The 19,443-nt window shown below is 39.0% G+C and overlaps 3 protein-coding genes across 5 annotated transcripts; 2 read left to right on the plus strand and 1 right to left on the minus strand.

Annotated features, from left to right (window-relative positions):
* Nucleotides 1-1,471: 1,471 nt before the first annotated feature.
* On the plus strand, nt 1,472-4,766 carry LOC149384352 (heparanase-like protein 1). Its single transcript, XM_089628025.1, has 7 exons — nt 1,472-1,690; nt 1,820-1,856; nt 1,930-2,113; nt 2,614-3,213; nt 3,611-3,736; nt 3,840-3,939; nt 4,319-4,766. The coding sequence occupies exons 1-7, from the start codon at nt 1,472-1,474 to the stop codon at nt 4,604-4,606; spliced, it is 1,554 nt and encodes a 517-aa protein (XP_089484151.1). The 3' UTR covers nt 4,607-4,766.
* A 7,624-nt stretch (nt 4,767-12,390) lies between these two features.
* LOC149384353 (heparanase-like protein 1) lies at nt 12,391-16,180 on the plus strand. Of its 2 annotated transcripts, none has more exons than XM_089628343.1 (10): nt 12,391-12,656; nt 13,132-13,405; nt 13,478-13,514; nt 13,593-13,776; nt 13,873-14,021; nt 14,112-14,345; nt 14,943-15,132; nt 15,228-15,353; nt 15,433-15,532; nt 15,608-16,180. In XM_089628343.1, exons 2-10 carry the CDS (start codon nt 13,337-13,339, stop codon nt 15,986-15,988), a joined length of 1,470 nt encoding a protein of 489 aa, XP_089484469.1. In that variant the 5' UTR covers nt 12,391-12,656; nt 13,132-13,336; the 3' UTR covers nt 15,989-16,180. The 2 variants fall into 2 exon arrangements, with proteins under 2 accessions (XP_089484469.1, XP_089484468.1); XM_089628342.1 differs by having other exon boundaries at nt 13,132-13,385.
* On the minus strand, nt 16,115-18,738 carry LOC149384354 (SNAP25 homologous protein SNAP33-like). Of its 2 annotated transcripts, none has more exons than XM_089628345.1 (6): nt 18,624-18,738; nt 17,367-17,949; nt 16,999-17,092; nt 16,766-16,908; nt 16,548-16,645; nt 16,115-16,444 (listed from the first exon to the last, which is right to left on the minus strand). In XM_089628345.1, the coding sequence occupies exons 2-6, from the start codon at nt 17,889-17,891 to the stop codon at nt 16,345-16,347; spliced, it is 960 nt and encodes a 319-aa protein (XP_089484471.1). In that variant the 5' UTR covers nt 17,892-17,949; nt 18,624-18,738; the 3' UTR covers nt 16,115-16,344. The 2 variants fall into 2 exon arrangements, with proteins under 2 accessions (XP_089484471.1, XP_089484472.1); XM_089628346.1 differs by having other exon boundaries at nt 17,367-17,883; nt 18,624-18,725.
* Between the last annotated feature and the right edge of the window lie 705 nt (nt 18,739-19,443).

Raw genomic sequence — 19,443 nt, forward strand, 5'->3', positions numbered from 1 at the left:
CCACTTTTTCTTGGATTCCGAGAAAACTGCGGTTGTCTTTAGGCAAATTTTCACGCATTCCGACGAAAATTTATCGGTAAGTGATCAAATACCGACAATTCTTAAAATCTGATAATATTTAGTGTTCATCACAAAATTTGTCGTTAGTTTTTTATGATTTAGTTCAAATTCTTAGTTTCTAACTAAATTATTGTGTTTAAACTTTAATTGGTGTTTGTATATCCAATTTTTTTTCAAGTTTTTAGTTACATTAGAAAATAGGATTTAGATTTGAATGTGTTTTTGATTTTTTTTTTGTTAAATTAGTTGTAGAATATGAAATGTTATGTATAATTAGTTGATTTTTAACATGAATATCATCATTATTTTGATTTTGTATTTTTTCTTTTCCTTTTCCTTTTCTGTTTTCCACGGTATTCCTTTCGGATACCAGTGGTTACCAGTAAATTCTGAACCTCACAACGATAACGGTAACAGTATTTCGATCCTTAGTACTTTGAACTCGAAGGCAAATCGGGGATTTTTTATGATCAACTGAAATTATGATTCCCTACAATGATTCAAAACCCAGACATGTAAGATAAAGGTTTAATTTAACACCTCTTGATATAAGCAGATTTTTTAAAAAAAATTAATTCCTTTTTTATTTCAAGCTTTCAGACTTCGTTCTCTCTCTAGAACCATACGCAGAGAATTTTTCTCAATTTTTTTTTAATTATAGTTGCTGTTTTTCCTGTGGAATACGTTCTCCAGAGATTGAGTGTGAAATTTATACACTTAATTATGTAAATACATTTATTTAATTTTATTGTAGTTATATATATAGAGAAATTATAGGAGATGGTTTCTAGGTATATTTTGTAATTGAGTATATGGATGTGCCTTAGTTCTTTGGACTCTCCCAGGTTCGTTCGTATCTACATTTCTTTTACTAATGTTGTTGACTCCTAATTAATTGCGTTGAATTACGACCAAATCAACGAATTTATTTGTATATTTCATAAAAACATATTTATATATTTTAGCGTCTGCGAGTTAGGTTGTTTATCGGTTGATTATCATACGACAAATTCGTTTGGCTCTGTTGAAAGTTAAAGATATACGCATATAATTTTTTTTTTCTTAATTTATTTATTGTAATTGCTGGTTTTTTGCGGAGTACGTTATCCAGAATGAGTGTGATATATTTGTACAGTAAATAAATACGTTTATTTGATTGTTGAACAGATACATTTTGTTAGAGAAATGATAGCAGATAGTTTATATCAATTTATGAGGATATATGTAATTGTATTAAAAGTAAAAGAAAAAAAAAGCGGTTATCTCAAAAGCTACAAATCCGAGCTTTTAAATGTTACTTTTAAATTGCTTTTAAAAGGAGCTAAAAGCAGGCTATATAAGCACTGCCAAACATTATATCTTGCTTTATAATAGTGTACGTTCGTAATAAGTATAAGATACGTACAAAAATATGGAGTACCACTACTTGTTTTTCTTCGTATTAGCGACGTTGGCTTGCTCGGCCGCCGGAAAAACTGACACCGTCGCCGGCGCCAAAATCTCCGTCGATGGGACGAGAGTCGCCGGCGAAGTGGATAAGAATTTCATCTGCGCAACGGTGGATCTGTGGCCACACGACAAGTGCAATTACAACCACTGTCCCTGGGGCTTTTCCTCCGCCATGAACTTGGTATATATATATATATATATATATATATATATATATATATATATTATTTTCTTTTATCTATGTATATCTACTCGTATATTCATTTCCATTTCCATTACAAATATTTATGTATGTTTTCGAATTGTTCAGGATTTGTCGAACCCTCTACTAATCAAGGCGGTCAAAGGTACACATACGTTCAATATCAGTACTTTTTTTAAATATTGTAGTTCTGATGTATTAATAATTGAAAAAAAAAGGTCTGAATGCGTTGAGGATTCGAATGGGAGGGTCTTTGCAAGACCAATTGGTGTACGGAGTGGGACCCACAAAAGATTCGTGCCGTCCCTTCCAAAGGACGGAAGACGGGCTTTTCGGATTCTCCGGCGGATGTCTCAACACCTCGAGATGGGACCAACTCAACCACTTCTTCCAATACACCGGGTCAGTATTTATTCCATAACCACAAATGAAGTTATCAGATATTACTGAAATAGTCTAATTGTATATGTAAATATTATAGTGACTAATTTTTTTTGTTTTTTTTTTTTGATATAAATCGTCAGAAATTTTAATGACAAAATGAAACGTAATCTTAGCTATTTTGCTAAAATTTTGAAATTATATTTTATTTTTCTTTAAAATAATTAGTTTCAAGTATAGTATTTCTATTTATAGATCCTTATTAATTTTTGCTAATTAATTAGTTTAAATAGGTTATATAAAGATCCTTTATTATTCATTTCTATATTTAGAGCAACTAATCATAATTCATAAACACTATTATATGTATGGTATTTCGTCTATACCTACATTTTCTATTTTATTGTAAAACAGTCGCCAACTATTAATTTTTTATTTTTTAAAATTATAAATAAATTATTTAATTTCGTTTTTCTTCTAAATAAAGAACTAAAAAAAAAAAAAAATTCTTTGCACGACAGCTCGGTGGTGACGTTCGGGCTGAACGCTTTGCACGGAAAGCGAAAGTCGGAGAAGACGACGACGGCGACGACAGTGTGGGAAGGCGAGTGGGACCCACGCAACGCCCGGGATTTCATCAACTACACTTACTCGAAGGGCTATCCGGTGGACTCGTGGGAGCTCGGGAACGAGCTCTGCGGCCGCGGAGTCGAGGCCAGGCTCCGAGCCCGACAATACGCCCGAGACCTCTTGGCTCTCCGCTCCGTCATCGACTCTGTCTACTCCGGCGAGGCCGCCCAAAAGCCCCTCCTCGTCGCCCCCGGAGGGTTCTACGAGGAGAAATGGTTCGCCGAGCTCTTGCAGTTTCTGAGGCTCACCGGCTCCGGCGTCGTCGATGTTCTCTCCCACCATTTGTACGATCTCGGCCCCGGCGACGATCCTTCTCTCGTCGGAAAGATCGTGAGCCCGGATTATCTCAACAAGACCGCCGCCACGTTCGCCGATTTGGACCGGACCGTCCGGCGATACGGGCCTTGGGCTTCGGCCTGGGTCGGAGAGTCCGGCGGGGCCTACAATAGCGGCGGACCCAACGTTTCCGACGCCTTTGTCGACAGCTTCTGGTATTATATAATTTGAAAAATAACCAACTTAAACAGTTGATATTACTAAATAGTCAAAGTTTGGTAAATATTAAATAAATAGTTATACATAATGTCATTTCAGGATTAACTCGTTATCATTGATATACTTTTCAAGATATTCATTTGATTATCGGATATTTATAATAGAACTCCTTCTAACAACTTATACATTCGGGTATCATTTATGCTTTTAAATATATAAAATTAGTTATTTACATAATATTTAACAAACCTTGTCTATTTAGCAATTATTAATGTTTAAGTTGGCTATTTTGCTAAATTACCCTATTATATATTCCGTCTTTCTATGTCGCTCGAGAATCAATATGACGTCACCAAATAATTAGTGCACTAATAATCTTGATTTAATTATAAGGTACTTGGATCAGCTGGGAATGTCGGCGAAGTACAATTCGAAGGTGTATTGCAGGCAGTCTTTGATCGGAGGCAATTACGGTCTCATTGACAAAAATACCTTCCTACCCAACCCCGATTACTATAGGTTGCTTAATTATTAGTCAAATTGGTTTAAAGAACCACGTTATTCTTTTATGATATGAGTTGACCTAACTTGTGTCGTGTTTGACTTTTAACTTGGTTATTAGTGCCCTTCTGTGGAGTCAACTGATGGGAGAGAAAGTTTTGGCCGTTGAGAGCACTGGCTCGCCGTTCCTACGAACTTATGCTCATTGCTCTAAAGAAAGAGTAAGCTTACGTTAATTAATCAGATAGTTTTTTAATCAAAGAAATAGTAGTATTATGCAAGGGACTAGTGACTAGTCTCTTATTCTGTAGGATTCATAGAATCAGATAGTTTATCAACGAAAAAAATAGTAAATATTATGCAAGGGAATACTAAACTAGTGACTATCTAGTAAACACACTACCATACTTTTTTTTTTTTTTTCGCGACTCAAACTCACCCTTATCCTTATGCTCTTATTCGGGTCAAAATGCTCGTGATTTGTTCATGTAACTAATTATGGAAACCTTATTTAGGGAATAGTTTTATATATTTTTTTTCTTTTCATTTTTATACTTAATTCTAATCTCTTTCTCTCTCACTTTTTTTGTTTTGTTGAAGCGTGGTGGTGTGACTCTACTTTTGATAAACCTGAGCAAGCAAAGCGAGTTCGTGATCAGCACGAACGGAGGTCAAAACTCTAGAGAAGAGTACGGATTGAGCCCCAAAAACGGAGACTTGAAAAGCAGGACAATGCTTCTGAATGGAAATCCGTTGGGAGTGACGAGCGAAAACGAGATTCCGGAGTTGAAACCGGCATCGGTGGACGACAAATCTCCCATCAAAATCGCTCCGAGGTCCATCAAATTCGTGGTGTTGCCCAACTTTGGTGCATCGGCTTGTACTTGATTCCCACCCATTATTTAGTATGTATTTAGGACCTTGCTCTTTTGAGGGTTTTCTTTTCTTTCGGTTTATGTTCGTATATGTGGTTTTCAAAGTTCTTACTTCGAGAGCTTGAAAAATGAACGGAAAATAATCACCAAGTGATCTTTGCAATAAGCTCATTGGTTTGTCGACGAATTTGTTTGAGGGGGACACAACAAAAAGTGTACTCCAACAAGCCAGATTTTATTTCATGATCTTCAATTTTAGTTTTTCAATATATAAACGCTCGTGATTTTCATTGTGCTCCGTATTTTTCTGGGATTTTGTTTAAAATAATAATAGTTAATATTAATTAGTGTTATTTAGTAACTAATTTTTAAAAGTGTTTTGAATGAATAATACGGAGACGTTTCTTATATTATAATTTATAACCAAGGTTTGATTATCTGCGGAAACCTATCGAAAAAGTAACTGTTTCCGTTCCGACATAATTAAATATAAATATTAATAATAATAAAAAAAGCGGTATTAAACAAGGTGCCACTGATTTGCAGCTGTTAAAGCTAAAAGCAATTTGATTGTGATTAAGTTTAGTCACCGGCGAGAAAATATCTAAATAATCCAATACTTAATATTGATTGTGTCCTTTATCAACAAATCTAGCTTTTCGCCTTGAAAGTATGCCATCATAATTGTATTTATACTTATAGATCCATCTACATCTGATTACTTTCTTATCTGCAGGCAAAGAAACAATACTCGATGTATTATTATCATGCATGACTTCTATTTCCTCTTTTATTGCAGATTGTCAATGAGGAAATTTAGATGCTTGATGATATTATTATTGCAGCTCATATTCTACAGAAAACATAAAAAGATAAGTGAGCTTTGTCTCATGCTTGTTGATTAGAATACAGGGAAAGTCTTGCAGACATGTAACATGTAGGGGTTTTAACAGCTCTACTTGAAAGTCTGACAGTCTTGGAAGTATCTTGATCTTCAGAGGTTATGACAAAATATGTTTGATCAAATAGACTCGTAGATGTAGACTCTTGATGACATGGCTCAGTGATCTTTGTGAGATCAGGATAATCAGCTATAGGTCTTTGTTGTAATCGGGTTTCGAAGCTTGACTTTCTCTGAAAGTACTATCGAAGCTGAGACAAATTTTTAGAGAGAGAGCATAGTCGATATTAAAGATCCGATAGTACTAAAAAAAAAAATTACTAAACAATATCTCCTAAAACAACTTATCATAGGTATATATGGAATTTTTTTCCACATGTTAGTTACAAATAAAAAAAGTCTTTAAAAAAAAATAAAATTAAAAGATGGTTCAAGGTTACAATTGATATTGAAATTTTGCTTGAATTGTCACGTAAATAAAATTAGCTATTTTACTAAACTCATTCAAACGTTGAATATTTTACAATCACCACGTTGTTATATTTAATCAAGACTTGGTATATTGCTTTACTTAATTATTGCGTTTTGACTGTTTATTATTATGTTGGGTAGTCAAATAACGTTGGAGTATTTGTAGGATCGTAGACTTGGTGATAGGCAGATGAGTAATTATAGGATCTGAGCTTACTACGTTGTTATAAAAAGGCACACCAAGTGTTTGTGTAATTGCTGAACTCAGGAAGAAATAAAAACTTTCCCAGACTTGTTTTTTTTTATTTCTCAGCAAAGTTCTCTTTCTCTATTTCTGTTTTGGTGTTTTTGATTCAGGGGCTAAAACCAACACGTGGTATCAGAGCCAAAGATGCCGAAACAGATGCCATCACCGAGCCGGTTCGTCGGAGGAGAGGTGACGGCGGAGAAGAGCGGGAAGGAGGGCAGTGTGACGCTGCACTATCCGTTGCTCACACGGAGCAACTACGCCGCGTGGTCGATGAAGATGCGGGTCAATTTGCAGGCTCAAGGGGTGTGGGAAGCCATCGAGTCCGACGACGTTGACGCCCGCAAGGATAGAATGGCTCTCGCAGCCATCTATCAAGGAGTCTCGGAGGACGTTCTCTTAACGCTGGCTGAAAAGGACTCGGCTAAGGAGACGTGGGAAATGCTCAAGACGATGCATATGGGAGCAGAGCGTGTCAAGGAAGCGAAGGCGCAATCCTTGAAGACAGAGTTCGAGTTGCTCCGTATGAAAGATGGTGAGTCGGTGGACGACTTCGCCATGAAGCTGACGACGATAGTCAATGGCATCCGAGCGTTGGGCGACAAGGTCGAGGAGGCCAGCATCGTCAAGAAGTTCCTTCGAGCTGTCCCGCCAAGACATTTGCAGATCGTAACATCGATCGAGCAATTCGGCGATTTCAAGACCATGACCGTGGAAGAAGTAGTTGGCCGCCTCAAAGCCCATGAGGAGAGACTTCGGGGCTACGGCAATAAGGAGGAGGAGCACTTGCTGCTCACGCACTCGGAGTGGGTGGCGCGACAGAAGAAGAGCAGCGGCGGAGAGTCCTCTTCGAGCCCCAAGAACAAAGTCCGGAACAGCAGCGACGGTCGTGGTGGTGACAACTCACGTGGACGAGGCCGCGGACGTGGCAAAGGAGGGAAAGACAACAGCAACTCGGCACGCCAAGCATGGGAAGCAGGTCGAGGCTCCGGCGGCAACCGCGACAAGAGCAAAGTAAAGTGCTACAACTGCAACATTTACGGACACTACGCAGCAGAGTGCCGTAAACCCCGTCGGGATCGAGAGGAGGAGGCCAACCTCACTTGCGCTCAAGATGACGAGCCGGCGCTTCTTTTATCAGCGTGTGCGACGGAGACACGGAACATGATCTTGCTGAACGAAGAGAAGGTTGTTCCGCAGCTGCGCAGTGACGAATCGAGCCACGTCGAGTCAAATGTTTGGTATCTTGACAATGGTGCCAGCAATCACATGACCGGTGTGCGATCCAAGTTCAAGGATCTGGACGAGAGCATTCAAGGGAGCGTAAAATTTGGCGATGGGTCTACCGTACAGATCAAGGGAAAAGGATCAATCCTTCTAAAGTGCAAGAATGACGAGCAGCGAGTGTTATCTGAGGTATACTTTATCCCAAGTTTGTGTAGTAATATTATCAGCCTCGGTCAGCTGTCGGAAGACGGCAACCGAATCGTTTTGGAGGGCAATTTTCTGTGGATACACGACAGGTTGGGAAAGCTACTCATGAAGGTGAAGAGGTCACCGAATCGCCTATACAAAGTGCTGCTCAAGACATGCCAGCCGGTGTGCCTCGCTGCGAGCATCGCTGACCCGGCTTGGCTTTGGCATGCACGACTCGGCCACGTAAATTTCCAGGCACTCAAGGAGATGAGTGAGAAGTGCATGGTGGAAGGATTGCCAAAAATAGTCCATCCAACCCAACTATGTGAAGGCTGTCTAGTCTCCAAACAAGCTCGGGCTCCATTTCCAAGTCACACCACATTCCGGGCAGATCAACCGCTACAGCTGGTTCACGCTGACTTGTGCGGCCCCATAACCCCACAAACATGTGCCGGAAATAGGTACTTTCTCATCATTGTTGATGATCACAGTAGAATGATGTGGGTGTACATGTTAAAGCAAAAAGACGATGCCTTCGGTGCCTTCAAGAAGTTCAAGGCCTCGGTTGAGAACCAAAGTGGGCATAAGGTGAAGACCTTGAGGACTGATCGTGGAGGCGAATTTTTATCACGAGAATTCACCGAGTTTTGTGAGGCTGAAGGTATCAAGCGTCATCTCACGGCACCATACACGCCTCAGCAAAACGGTGTCGTGGAACGAAGAAATCGCACTGTGGTCACGATGGCGAGAAGCTTGCTGAAAAGTATGAATATGCCCAGAGAAATGTGGGGAGAGGCTGTACGGCACTCGGTGTACATACTTAACCGTGTGTCAACCAAATCACTCGCCAACACCACCCCGTTCGAGGCATGGAGCGGAAAGAAGCCACACTTGGAGCACTTGAGAGTGTTCGGTTGTGTAGGGCATATGAATGTGCCAAGCGTGCAAACCAAGAAGCTTGACGATCGCAGTAAAGATGTGGTGTATCTCGGGGCGGAGGAAGGATGCAAAGCTCACCGACTCTACAACTCCCATGAAGGGTCATTTATAGTTGAAGAGGCCTCCGGAGAGCAAGGCACAAGAGGTGACGCGACATACTCGGATGGTATGGCGAGTGCTGCGACGAATGTGCCACAACAAGCAGCAACTCCATCAACACCAGCATCATGGCAGGCAGCCGTTGCATCCTCGTCACCAACCAAATCGGCCACATCAAGTAGTATCTCGAGTTCGTCGACCGATGAGAGTTCAAGAAAATATCGTCCCCTCGATGACATATATGCCGAGACGGAAGAAGTGCAGTGTTCGGACGAGCTGTACCTACTTGCAGCAGAGGAGCCAGCGTCATTCCATGAGGCGGTCAAGGAGAAAGAGTGGCAGACAGCAATGGAACATGAGCTCGACGCGATTGAGAAGAACAAGACTTGGGAACTCACCGATCTCCCATGTGGCCACAAGTCCATCGGGTTGAAGTGGGTCTACAAACTGAAAAAGGATCCCGAAGGAAGAGTGATCAAGCACAAAGCCAGACTCGTCGCAAAGGGCTATGTGCAGCAGCAAGGCATCGATTACGAAGAAGTTTTTGCACCCGTAACGAGGCTCGAGACGGTCAGGTTGCTTTTATCCCTCGCAGCTCAACGCGGTTGGCCTGTGCACCATCTCGACGTCAAATCTGCCTTTTTGAATGGCGATCTCGAAGAAGAGGTGTACGTCGCACAGCCGGAGGGCTTCGCCATAAAGAATCAAGAGAGAAAAGTGTACAAGTTATCTAAGGCGTTGTACGGGCTGCGCCAAGCACCAAGAGCTTGGAATATCCGGTTGGATAAAAGTCTGGTGAGCCTCGGGTTCGAGAAGTGCCCGTATGAACATGCGGTGTACAAGAGGTCCAGCGGAGTCGGAAAATTATTGGTTGGTGTCTACGTCGACGATCTGATTGTGACTGGCACAAGTGAAAAGGAGGTGAACGACTTCAAGCAGCAGATGATGAGAGAGTTCGAAATGAGCGACCTCGGACTTCTCTCCTACTATCTCGGAGTTGAGGTGGAGCAAAAGGAAGGCGCAATCACCTTGAAGCAAGCATCGTACGCCAAAAGAATTCTGCTACAGTCCGGAATGGAAGATTGCAATCCCACCAAGTATCCAATGGACTCGAAGCTCAAACTTGGAAAAGATGGCGAAGGCGAGCCGGTAGATGCGACAGAGTACAGGAAAATAATTGGCAGCCTGAGGTATTTAACTCACACTCGACCTGATTTGGCGTTTTCAGTGGGCATGGTGAGCAGGTACATGGAGAAACCAATGAGTTCGCACTTCCAAGCTGTCAAACATATCCTGAGGTATGTGAAAGGATCTGTGGAGTTTGGCCTTCGCTACACTGGAGGGAGAGAAGAAGTCATAACCGGGTACAGCGACAGCAACCTAGCTGAAGATGTGGACGACAGAAGAAGTACAAGTGGGTTAGCTTTCTACTTGGGTGGAAACCTGATCACTTGGTCGTCGCAGAAGCAAAAAAGTGTGGCGCTCTCCTCTTGCGAAGCTGAGTTTATGGCAGCAACTGCTGCAGCTTGCCAAGCAATATGGCTCAGAGGTCTGTTGAGCGATATAACAAGCAGCGAGCCGAAGCAAGTCGTTCTCTACGTCGACAACAAATCAGCCATAACACTCGTGAAAAATCCGGTGTTCCACGGGAGAAGCAAGCATATCGACACTCGCTTCCACTTCATCAGTGAGTGTGTGGAGAAGGATCAGATCGTCGTTAAACACGTCCGCACTGAAGAGCAGAGAGCTGACATTCTAACCAAGGCATTAGCAAGAGTCAAGTTCAGTGAAATGCGTGCACTGTTAGGTGTCAAAGAACTCAACAGTAATCAAGTCTAGATTAGGGGGAATTTGTTATATTTAATCAAGACTTGGTATATTGCTTTACTTAATTATTGCGTTTTGACTGTTTATTATTATGTTGGGTAGTCAAATAACGTTGGAGTATTTGTAGGATCGTAGACTTGGTGATAGACAGATGAGTAATTATAGGATCTGAGCTTACTACGTTGTTATAAAAAGGCACACCAAGTGTTTGTGTAATTGCTGAACTCAGGAAGAAATAAAAACTTTCCCAGACTTGTTTTTTTTTTATTTCTCAGCAAAGTTCTCTTTCTCTATTTCTGTTTTGGTGTTTTTGATTCAGGGGCTAAAACCAACACACGTTTCACGTGGTTTAGTCCGTATAATTTTTCTAATAGCCTAATTATTCAAATACTGAAGAAAATTTTAACTAATGTATCTAAGTCTTCATAATATATATATATATATATATATATATATATATATATATATATATATGAGTCTTGTATTTTAGTTCATGCCATTTTTTTTAATTTTTTAAATAATTCTGTTAGAATTTTAACGTATAAAATTTAAATAAATTATTTAACTAACCCTCCCTAAAAATAATGACATTTAGTATGGAATATTGCGCGTCAAAATTTTGCAGTTCTCAATCATTTATAAGTGGTCATAATATGAAAAATTAATCTTGTGGAAGAAAATCATTGGAGTTTCCCAACAACTATTGACGTTTATACTTTTTGAAAATTCTATAATTTTGACATATCTTCGTCATCAAAGATGTTGCTTTTAGCTCCACACGTTGTTATTTTTTTTTGAGAAATTGATCAATTTGTCATCAATTTCATAACATTTTCCCACTTTGCACCAAAAGACTAATTTGTCCCAAAATATCACCATCTATGTCAATAATGTTGACATCTATTTTTGTTATTCACTATTAGATGTCAACATTATTAACATAGATGTCAACATTATTAACATAGATGTCAACATTATTGACATATCGGTGACATTTTGGGCAAAATTAGTCTTTTGATGGAAAGTGGAAAAATATTTTAAAATTGGTGACAAATGAGATAATTTATCTATTTTTTTCAATTTTCGGTGACACGATTTCTGTCTCGAGTCTTCACGGCCACGTGTAAGGATTCATGCAATTAATACAAAAAAAAGGAAGACAAAACATTAATACTATGTTAACAAAATACTTGACGATAATTGAAAATACATATAATTATCTTGTTTATTTATACGAAAATAGCCTATATATCAATTAAGATTTAATTAGTTTAATTATTTAAATATAATTATAAAAGTCAATTTGCGATTAAAATTTCAGACTAAGTACATAGCTACTGAAGATAGGTTAAGCCTTATTTTCGTATCCAAGTTTTCCTTTCTTTTCTAAAGAATTTCAAAAATCGTTTCTCAAGAAAAGACAGATGTATAGATAGAGTAATTTATCAATTTATTATTCAACAGTAACACTATCGGTATCCTACAAGTTTCTTAGAATATAATGCAAGTTTCTTAATCCTCCGATTAGTTTAATATACTCAACAAAAACATTCTATTTGCTCCAACCAGCTCGTCATTTAAAAACTGTTATTCTAACTTCCTTACACAAATATTATTTAGCAGCTTAATCATATTAAAAATATAACAACTTAATCAATCACCCGATAAAAATCAGACTCAAAACCAAGGCTGATTATAGTTTATTATAAGATAAAGTAATACCCGGAGATCGCACTAATTTGGTGAGGGAATAACTTTATCGTAAAGCCAAATCCAACGAGACACTGAGATGGACCTAGAAATGACACGTGCCATATTCGATATTAATTACCCTAAAAAGGTAATTAACTGTTAATACGCTCTATAAATTCAAAGGTGACAGGAAGTCCATACACACACACTCAAAATCCCAGCTAGATTTTTGAACCGACAAGACCGAAAATTGGACTCAATAATGTAAGACCTACCCATCCCTCTCCTATAATGATACTGTATCTATGTGTGTATATACATCACATATAGAGATAAACACACAGAGAGAGAGAGAGAGAGAGAGAGAGAGAGAGAACGATGATCAATTCTTTTTACATGTAAAGGAAAGTTTCTGTATAAACAGAACATATATATCAAAATCGCGGATTTCAGATCAATTCTCTGATCTGGGTTAGTCTATCCTATTCTTTTCCTCTTACTCTGTCACATACGGAATATTGATTTTCTTTCTGTTAATTAAAACACTTGATCATTGACGATTTTCAACTGTACGGTTTGTTTTTTGCTCTGCTCCGACAGTGAATTAAATTTCACAGTTAAAGCTATTAGATCTATATAATTATGCTTGAATTGGGAAACTTATATTTTTATCATTGGTGTTCTTGCCTTTGAATGTTTAATCTTATCCACGTGCTGTGTTTTCCATTTTTTTTGTATCTCTGATCACTATACTATTTCTGTGTTTGGCATGTCATACAATTACCATAAACAAAACAAAAAACCAAAACCAAGGAAGAACAATAGGTTTACATTTTAGGCAAAACTATCAATGAAATTCTTAATTGTAGAAAGATTTGAAAGTAACAAGAAGAAGCTTTAGTTTTGTATTCTTGACGTGTAGCTTATTATGTAATGGAAAAAACAGTTGGAGTTAGTCAAGCTTTGGTGAAACCCGAGGCAATGAGATTCGGGCTCCGCTTAGTAGTCTTCTTTCTGAGTTTGGCCAGGGCAGTTTTCGGCCAAGTTCTCGATACTGAAAATGTTAAAATCGTCGTTGATGGGACCAAATTTTCTTCCCGAGTCGACGAGAATTACATTTGTGCCACCGTGGATTGGTGGCCCCACGACAAATGCAACTACAACCAGTGCCCGTGGGGCTACGCCTCTGCCATGAATTTAGTACGAAATCGGAAATCTATGTATATCCTCAACTCAAGGACTCAGTTTTACCGAAACCGATCGTAACTTTTTATTTTTTTTCTATGTTTCAGAATTTGTCACACCCTTTACTTGCCAAGGCTATCCAAGGTTTGTGAGTCCAGAGATTTTTATGGATTGCTTTCTGTTGTCAAGTTCTGATTTTTGTTGTGTGGTTGATCCCTCAAGCTTTCAAGCCATTGAGGGTTCGGATAGGAGGGTCTTTGCAAGACCGAGTGTTGTACGATTTCGAAAGCATGAAACTCCCGTGCCACCCGTTTCAAAAGAAGAGAGACGGGCTATTCGGGTTCTCGAGGGGTTGTTTGCGCATGGACAGGTGGGACAAGCTCAACAACTTCTTCAACGAAACAGGGTAAGAGTTCGAGTTCGAAATCCGATTCGAAGTTGATCACAAAACGAGGCGTGTTTTCTTTTTTCACTCATTCTTCTTCTTCTTAACATTTTTCAGGGCCGTATTGACTTTTGGCTTGAACGCTCTGTACGGAAGACACCTGATACGCAGAAGCACCTGGGGCGGAGATTGGGACCCGAGCAACGCGTACGAGTTTATAAAGTACACCGTGTCAAAGGGCTATCGAATCGATTCGTGGGAGTACGGTACAACAGATCACTGAAGTGCAATCTTTCGGTTTTCGTTTTTTTTTTTTTTGGCTTTTTAAGGTTATCAAAATGATGTTGTTGTGTCAGGTAATGAGTTGAGTGGGAGCGGCGTGGGAGCGAGAGTTGGTGCTGAACAGTACGCGAAAGACTTGAAGAAGCTGAGAGAGATCATCGACGAGATATACGCCAAATCTGAAGCAAAACCTTGGGTAGTTGCACCGGGAGGGTTCTATGAAAAGCAGTGGTTCACTCAACTTCTTCGGTCCACAGGCTCGGGCGTGCTCAACATCGTTACCCATCATCTCTATAATCTCGGTGCTGGTATGTCTCTATACTATTTCCATGATAAATAATTGCCTTGAGAATGACTCATTCTTCACTCATTTTCTAGGATTAGGGGGGTCCAAGTGTCAGAAAGAAAATCTTTGAGGACACATTAATTTTGAAATTAGGGGATGGAGTCAATAAATTAAATTGGAAACAAAATTAATTTTTTTTAATGATATAAATCTTAGTTTATTCTTAATTATAGAGGTAATGAAAGGATAAATATTTAATTTATTACGTATTAAGGTCTATTAGAATAAACCAATAAATGATCGAGATGAAGTATTAAATTAATTATATAACAAATAATTTAAAAGGTTTAAAATGCAAAAAAATGAAAAAGTTTGGAGGTGGCTGTGGGTCCTCCCCTGCGAGTTAGTATGTAAAATTCTCTTTTTGTTTATGCTTCGTAACCACGGAGTAGTATACGAAATTTAGACAATGCAAGCTTTTTGTTGGTGAAAATTTTACGTCGATATAATAGTTTTTTTTTCACCATTAAGATTAGAATGTTTTTCGGATAGTGAAATATTATTCAGAGGTCTACTTTCGGTTGTCGAAATCATTGATGAGATTCTGATTTGTTGCCAGGTGACGATCCCGGTCTCGTAAGTAAAATACTGAGTCCCCATTACTTGAACAAGACAGCGACAACATTCATCGATATCGCACAGACCATAAAGCAATATGGTCACGGGGCTTTCTTATGGGTCGGAGAGTCAGGAGGGGCTTTCAATAGTGGCGGCCGAAACGTGTCCGACACTTTTGTCGACAGCTTTTGGTAATAATCCCATTCGCCTCGTTTTCTTCCTCTAACGGGTTTTTATTTATATTACCCTTTCGCATGTCCTTAAACTCAATCTGTTGAAACTTAAGGTACTTGGATCAGCTTGGAATGGCAGCCAAGTATAATACCAAAGTGTATTGCCGACAGTCTTTGATCGGTGGAAACTACGGACTCCTCGACAAAACCACACTAGTACCCAACCCCGATTATTACAGGTTTGACGAAACTTGAATCATTGATTTCTATTCTCTTATGAGCTGAATATCTAAATTTCTTTTTCCTGGTTTCGAAAAGTGCGCTTCTATGGCATCGACTAATGGGCACAGGAGTTCTTTCAATCAAGAGCGACGCGTCACCTTTTCTACGCAGCTATGCCCATTGTTCCAAAGGAAGAGTAAGACTCGCTTTTTACATGTACATTTATTTCTTCTAAGCTTTTTGTCTTAAAATTTTCATCATCTTGATACAGCCGGGCGTAACGTTGCTTCTAATCAACCTGAGCAACCAGACCGAGTTCATCATCAGCGCCGGAAGTAGCGGCTCGAGCGGTTTGCACATAATTCAGAGGGAAAGTTTGTTCGTGCGCCGAGTGAAGAAAGCAGTTTCTTGGGCCGGAAGTAAATCATCGAACGTGGCGTTGCACAGAGAAGAGTACTTGTTGACGCCGGGCGAGGGACGCTTGCGGAGCAAGACAATGCTTCTGAACGGAGTTCCTTTGGATGTGACGGCCGATGGAGAGATTCCGAAACTAGAATCTGCTTCCATGGACGCTTATTCTCCAATAACCATCGCTTCGAGAACCGTCAAATTCGTCGTGTTGCCTAACTTTGACGCCCCGGCTTGCGCTTGATCACCTAACTTTGTAGTGCATAGTCATTATTTTATTGTGGCAAGTCTTTGAGTTATGCTGGAAGTGCAAAAATAAGCACAGAAAGCTCCCATAAAAGTAAATGAAAAGACGGAACAATAAATGATAGAACAAAAACAAAGGATGTTTTTAGTATGAATAAGAGATCTTGAAGTTTACGAAATACGTATTGAATTGTTGGTTGGTCTACTTATTTAATTTTGTACAAAGTGGGACTAACAAGACCGAAAACTCTTCAGTATCAAACTCGGTATACAATCACAAAATTCATAATAAATTGAGAAATGAAAAATAATACGAAATCCCGATAGACGAGAGTAATAGCCAGTGAACGAGCATCATTTTCCAAGCAAGCGGCGACCACGAGCATTGGCGCCTCTGACCCGTGCAGTCAATTCATCCATATCGTCGTACGTGTTCTCAATGGCTTTGTTATGCCTGCAACCAAACAAAACGGGTAACCCATTCGTAAAATTAGACATGGTTTTTCACGTCATTTCTTCCAACTAGCTGGCAAGTAAATAAACAAACAAACACCGACCTGTCGATTTCGGTCCCCATGTCGATGGCCATGCCCTTCAACTCTCCCAACAAGTTGCTCAAATCGGAAAGCGAATCATCCTGCTTCGCCTTCTCTACCTGGTTTTAACAACAAAATTAACAAGTTTAGAGAAAGAAAAACGGGTTTTTACTTTCATCAAGATATCAGCTCAAGAGACAATTTCATGCTCTCTGAAAACCAAAATGATGACGAGATACCTCGACTTTCTGATAAGAATCATCAGTTGGCTCGGAGTGCAACGCCCGGGTCTTTGACTGTGCTCCATTGTGTCTCGGAGCCAGTCCCAACTTCTCTCTCTGATCCATGTGGTCCGCTCTCCTTTGGGCTTCATCCGCATATCCTAAAGTTCCAATGACAAAAAATATTGATTAAGCACTATTGCCATATTTAGTTTTATATATTTTGTTAATTATAAAAAAAGAAAACTAACCTCCTACTATAGACGGGCCTGTTATTTGACGGGTCTTCTTTGGCTTCCAAGTCTTTGAGAAGATTCCTCCAAGGTTCCCCAGAAGCTTCTCGCCCTGAAATATGAAATCCATCCTCATTAGTTTACAAAAATCACTTAATAGAATCACCAAAAAAGACAGCAAAACAATTTTCTCTTTGACATAAGAGTAACAGAAGCTATTTATCTGCTTGAGCCCTAGTTTCCAGTGAAATTATATAGATCACCCTGGATTATCAAAGGTTGTGGAATTTATATATACATAAAGACCAAAACATTAGACGAAAAGACAAAATGAAGAATCATATAACGAGAAAATCGCAATCAATGCAAACCTATTTCTTACTTACCCGACTAAGATCGTGATCGATATCTGCAGCGGTGGCGTGGGTCCTGGTTATCTGCTCACCCTGGTGATGCAAGAGAACCAAGGTCTTCGTAGCGTCTTCTCGAATGTCCTCGGCAATCTTCAGGCAGTTATTCACTGACTTAGTAGTCTCTTCGGCCTTGTAAACCGAGTAGCCCTCCAACTCTTGCACCGACTGGTTGTCAAACCCTCCCGAGTCACGGAAATCGTTCTTGTACTTTGACCTCGCCGAGGCAACGGCAGATTGTTGCTGCGAAGAAGACGTGGTTCCTCTTCCGCGGAGATCGTGGTGGTCGTCGTCGAACGGGTTTGTGCTCGAATCCATTGCAAACAACTCGGGTTCCGAAGAAGTCCTCCTCGCAGTTGTAAGCTTCGGCTTGGTCTCCGTTTCGTCGTCGGAGTCAAAAGGGTTCTTTGTCGCCGAAGAATTTGGATACCCCGGATCGACTGACTTGTGTTTTCCAAGCCTTAGAGGAGATTTCTTTAGGCCGAACATTTTTCTATCCATAGAAGAAAGATCAACTGATCTTGAATCAGCAGGGACAAATATATGGAATCAAATATTCCTGCAAATAAAGAAATGAAAAAGGAATATTACATACGAAGCGTGTTAGATCTTGCAAAAGAAGACCAAAAGTAAAGGTTAAAACTATTCAGATACCTTTTCTCACACAAATTAATAAAAAAGCTTCTAAAAAGAACTATTATAACGGTTCAAATAAATCTAAAAAACGACAAGATAAGACTCAAATAATGAGTTGTTCTATCAGTAAAGTACGGATCTTGAATCTTGCTATCTTTGACGACTAAAAGAATGCACTTTGAAGCATTTTGCTCTCTGAGAAAAATCACAATCTGCAACTAAGAGAACTTGATTGTCCAAATTCTCAATTTTACAAAGAAACCAAATTCAAGGACTAAGAAATCAAATAAATAACGCAGGGAAAAAAAATCAGTAACCTAAAAAGGTGAATATGCTTTTAACTTGCTTGACCTGGCTTGTTTCACCATTCTAAAGTCTAAACAACCAACCACCTAAGAAAAGTCAAACCAGTTTCTTCTTCGTTTATGTTTTCTAGTTTTACTCCGCAACCAAACAAAAATGGAAGTTACGCTTCTTAAAAATTATACTGAAACAAGGTTGATATTTGTTTCTGACATTTTAACATAGAGAAATCAGAGCGATGAAGCCAAACCAAAAGAGAGTGAGAGAGGGAAATGATAAAACAAAATCTGATACCTGGGAATTATCTGAAGAAGGAAACTACGCCGGCGAGTTGTATCAGAAGAAGCGAGAGAACGGTTTGAGATGTACCTATAGAGAGAGAGAAATAGAAGAGAAAAGAGGTTGCTTTGTCGAGAGATATTTTGGGAATCGAAGAAGACGAGAAACTCGGTTTATAGAGAGAGAGAGAGAGAGAGAGAGAGGACGCGGATTTGTTCGCGTGGAAACTGTAAACACATATGTGAAATTGAAATTATGAAACTGCTTTATCATTATTAATTAATTATTATTATAATTCCATAAACTGATATGAATCATGACTTGATCAAAATAGCTAACCATTTTGTTAAACATTAAAAAGGGCATACTTGTCTCAAGTTTCTCAACGCAACTTATTCTAATAATTTTTTATTTATTTTAAAGCTAATTTAAATATTAAAAAAATTTATAACTTATATTTAATTATTTAACGTTTTGATATAAAATAAAAACAAAAATCTATTTAATGGTTGTTTAAAAGAAGTTTCCATTTGATACAATTGCTGGTCACATAGGTCAAGGGAACCCATATTGGACCATTTCATGGCTTCAATTGTCATGGCCTTTGACAAAGTCATAATAAATCAACTAACCTTCCAATATCATGAGTCATGAGTCATGACCTATAATCCTATTATCATGACAAAAAATCTCATTTCTTATTACCAAGTGGTTTGGTTCTCAAAATTCTCCGTTTTATAAATGCTATATTGATAATCTTGCTATTGAGTTAAGCTAATATTACTAAACACAGCAACATAATAATGTTCATTGACAAATCCCTATAGATGAGTAG

Source organism: Urtica dioica, chromosome 10, assembly GCF_054948205.1.
Source record: "Urtica dioica subsp. dioica isolate 48M chromosome 10, U.dioica_male_clone48M_v1_H2, whole genome shotgun sequence".
Lineage (NCBI taxonomy): Eukaryota > Viridiplantae > Streptophyta > Magnoliopsida > Rosales > Urticaceae > Urtica > Urtica dioica.

Bases quoted from the DNA above. Each gene is read 5' to 3' on its own strand.
- LOC149384352 (XM_089628025.1), top strand. From the start codon at position 1,472: ATGGAGTACCACTACTTGTTTTTCTTCGTATTAGCGACGTTGGCTTGC. The intron at 1,691-1,819 runs GTATATATATAT...CGAATTGTTCAG, and splicing joins TTTCCTCCGCCATGAACTTG to GATTTGTCGAACCCTCTACT. The intron at 1,857-1,929 runs GTACACATACGT...TGAAAAAAAAAG, and splicing joins ACTAATCAAGGCGGTCAAAG to GTCTGAATGCGTTGAGGATT.
- LOC149384353 (XM_089628342.1), top strand. From the start codon at position 12,491: ATGTGTGTATATACATCACATATAGAGATAAACACACAGAGAGAGAGA. The intron at 12,657-13,131 runs GTTAGTCTATCC...TGGAAAAAACAG, and splicing joins AGATCAATTCTCTGATCTGG to TTGGAGTTAGTCAAGCTTTG. The intron at 13,777-13,872 runs GTAAGAGTTCGA...AACATTTTTCAG, and splicing joins AACTTCTTCAACGAAACAGG to GGCCGTATTGACTTTTGGCT.
- LOC149384354 (XM_089628345.1), bottom strand. From the start codon at position 17,891: ATGGATAGAAAAATGTTCGGCCTAAAGAAATCTCCTCTAAGGCTTGGA. The intron at 17,093-17,366 runs GTAAGTAAGAAA...TTCATATTTCAG, and splicing joins TCGATCACGATCTTAGTCGG to GGCGAGAAGCTTCTGGGGAA. The intron at 16,646-16,765 runs GTATCTCGTCAT...TGTTAAAACCAG, and splicing joins ATTCTTATCAGAAAGTCGAG to GTAGAGAAGGCGAAGCAGGA.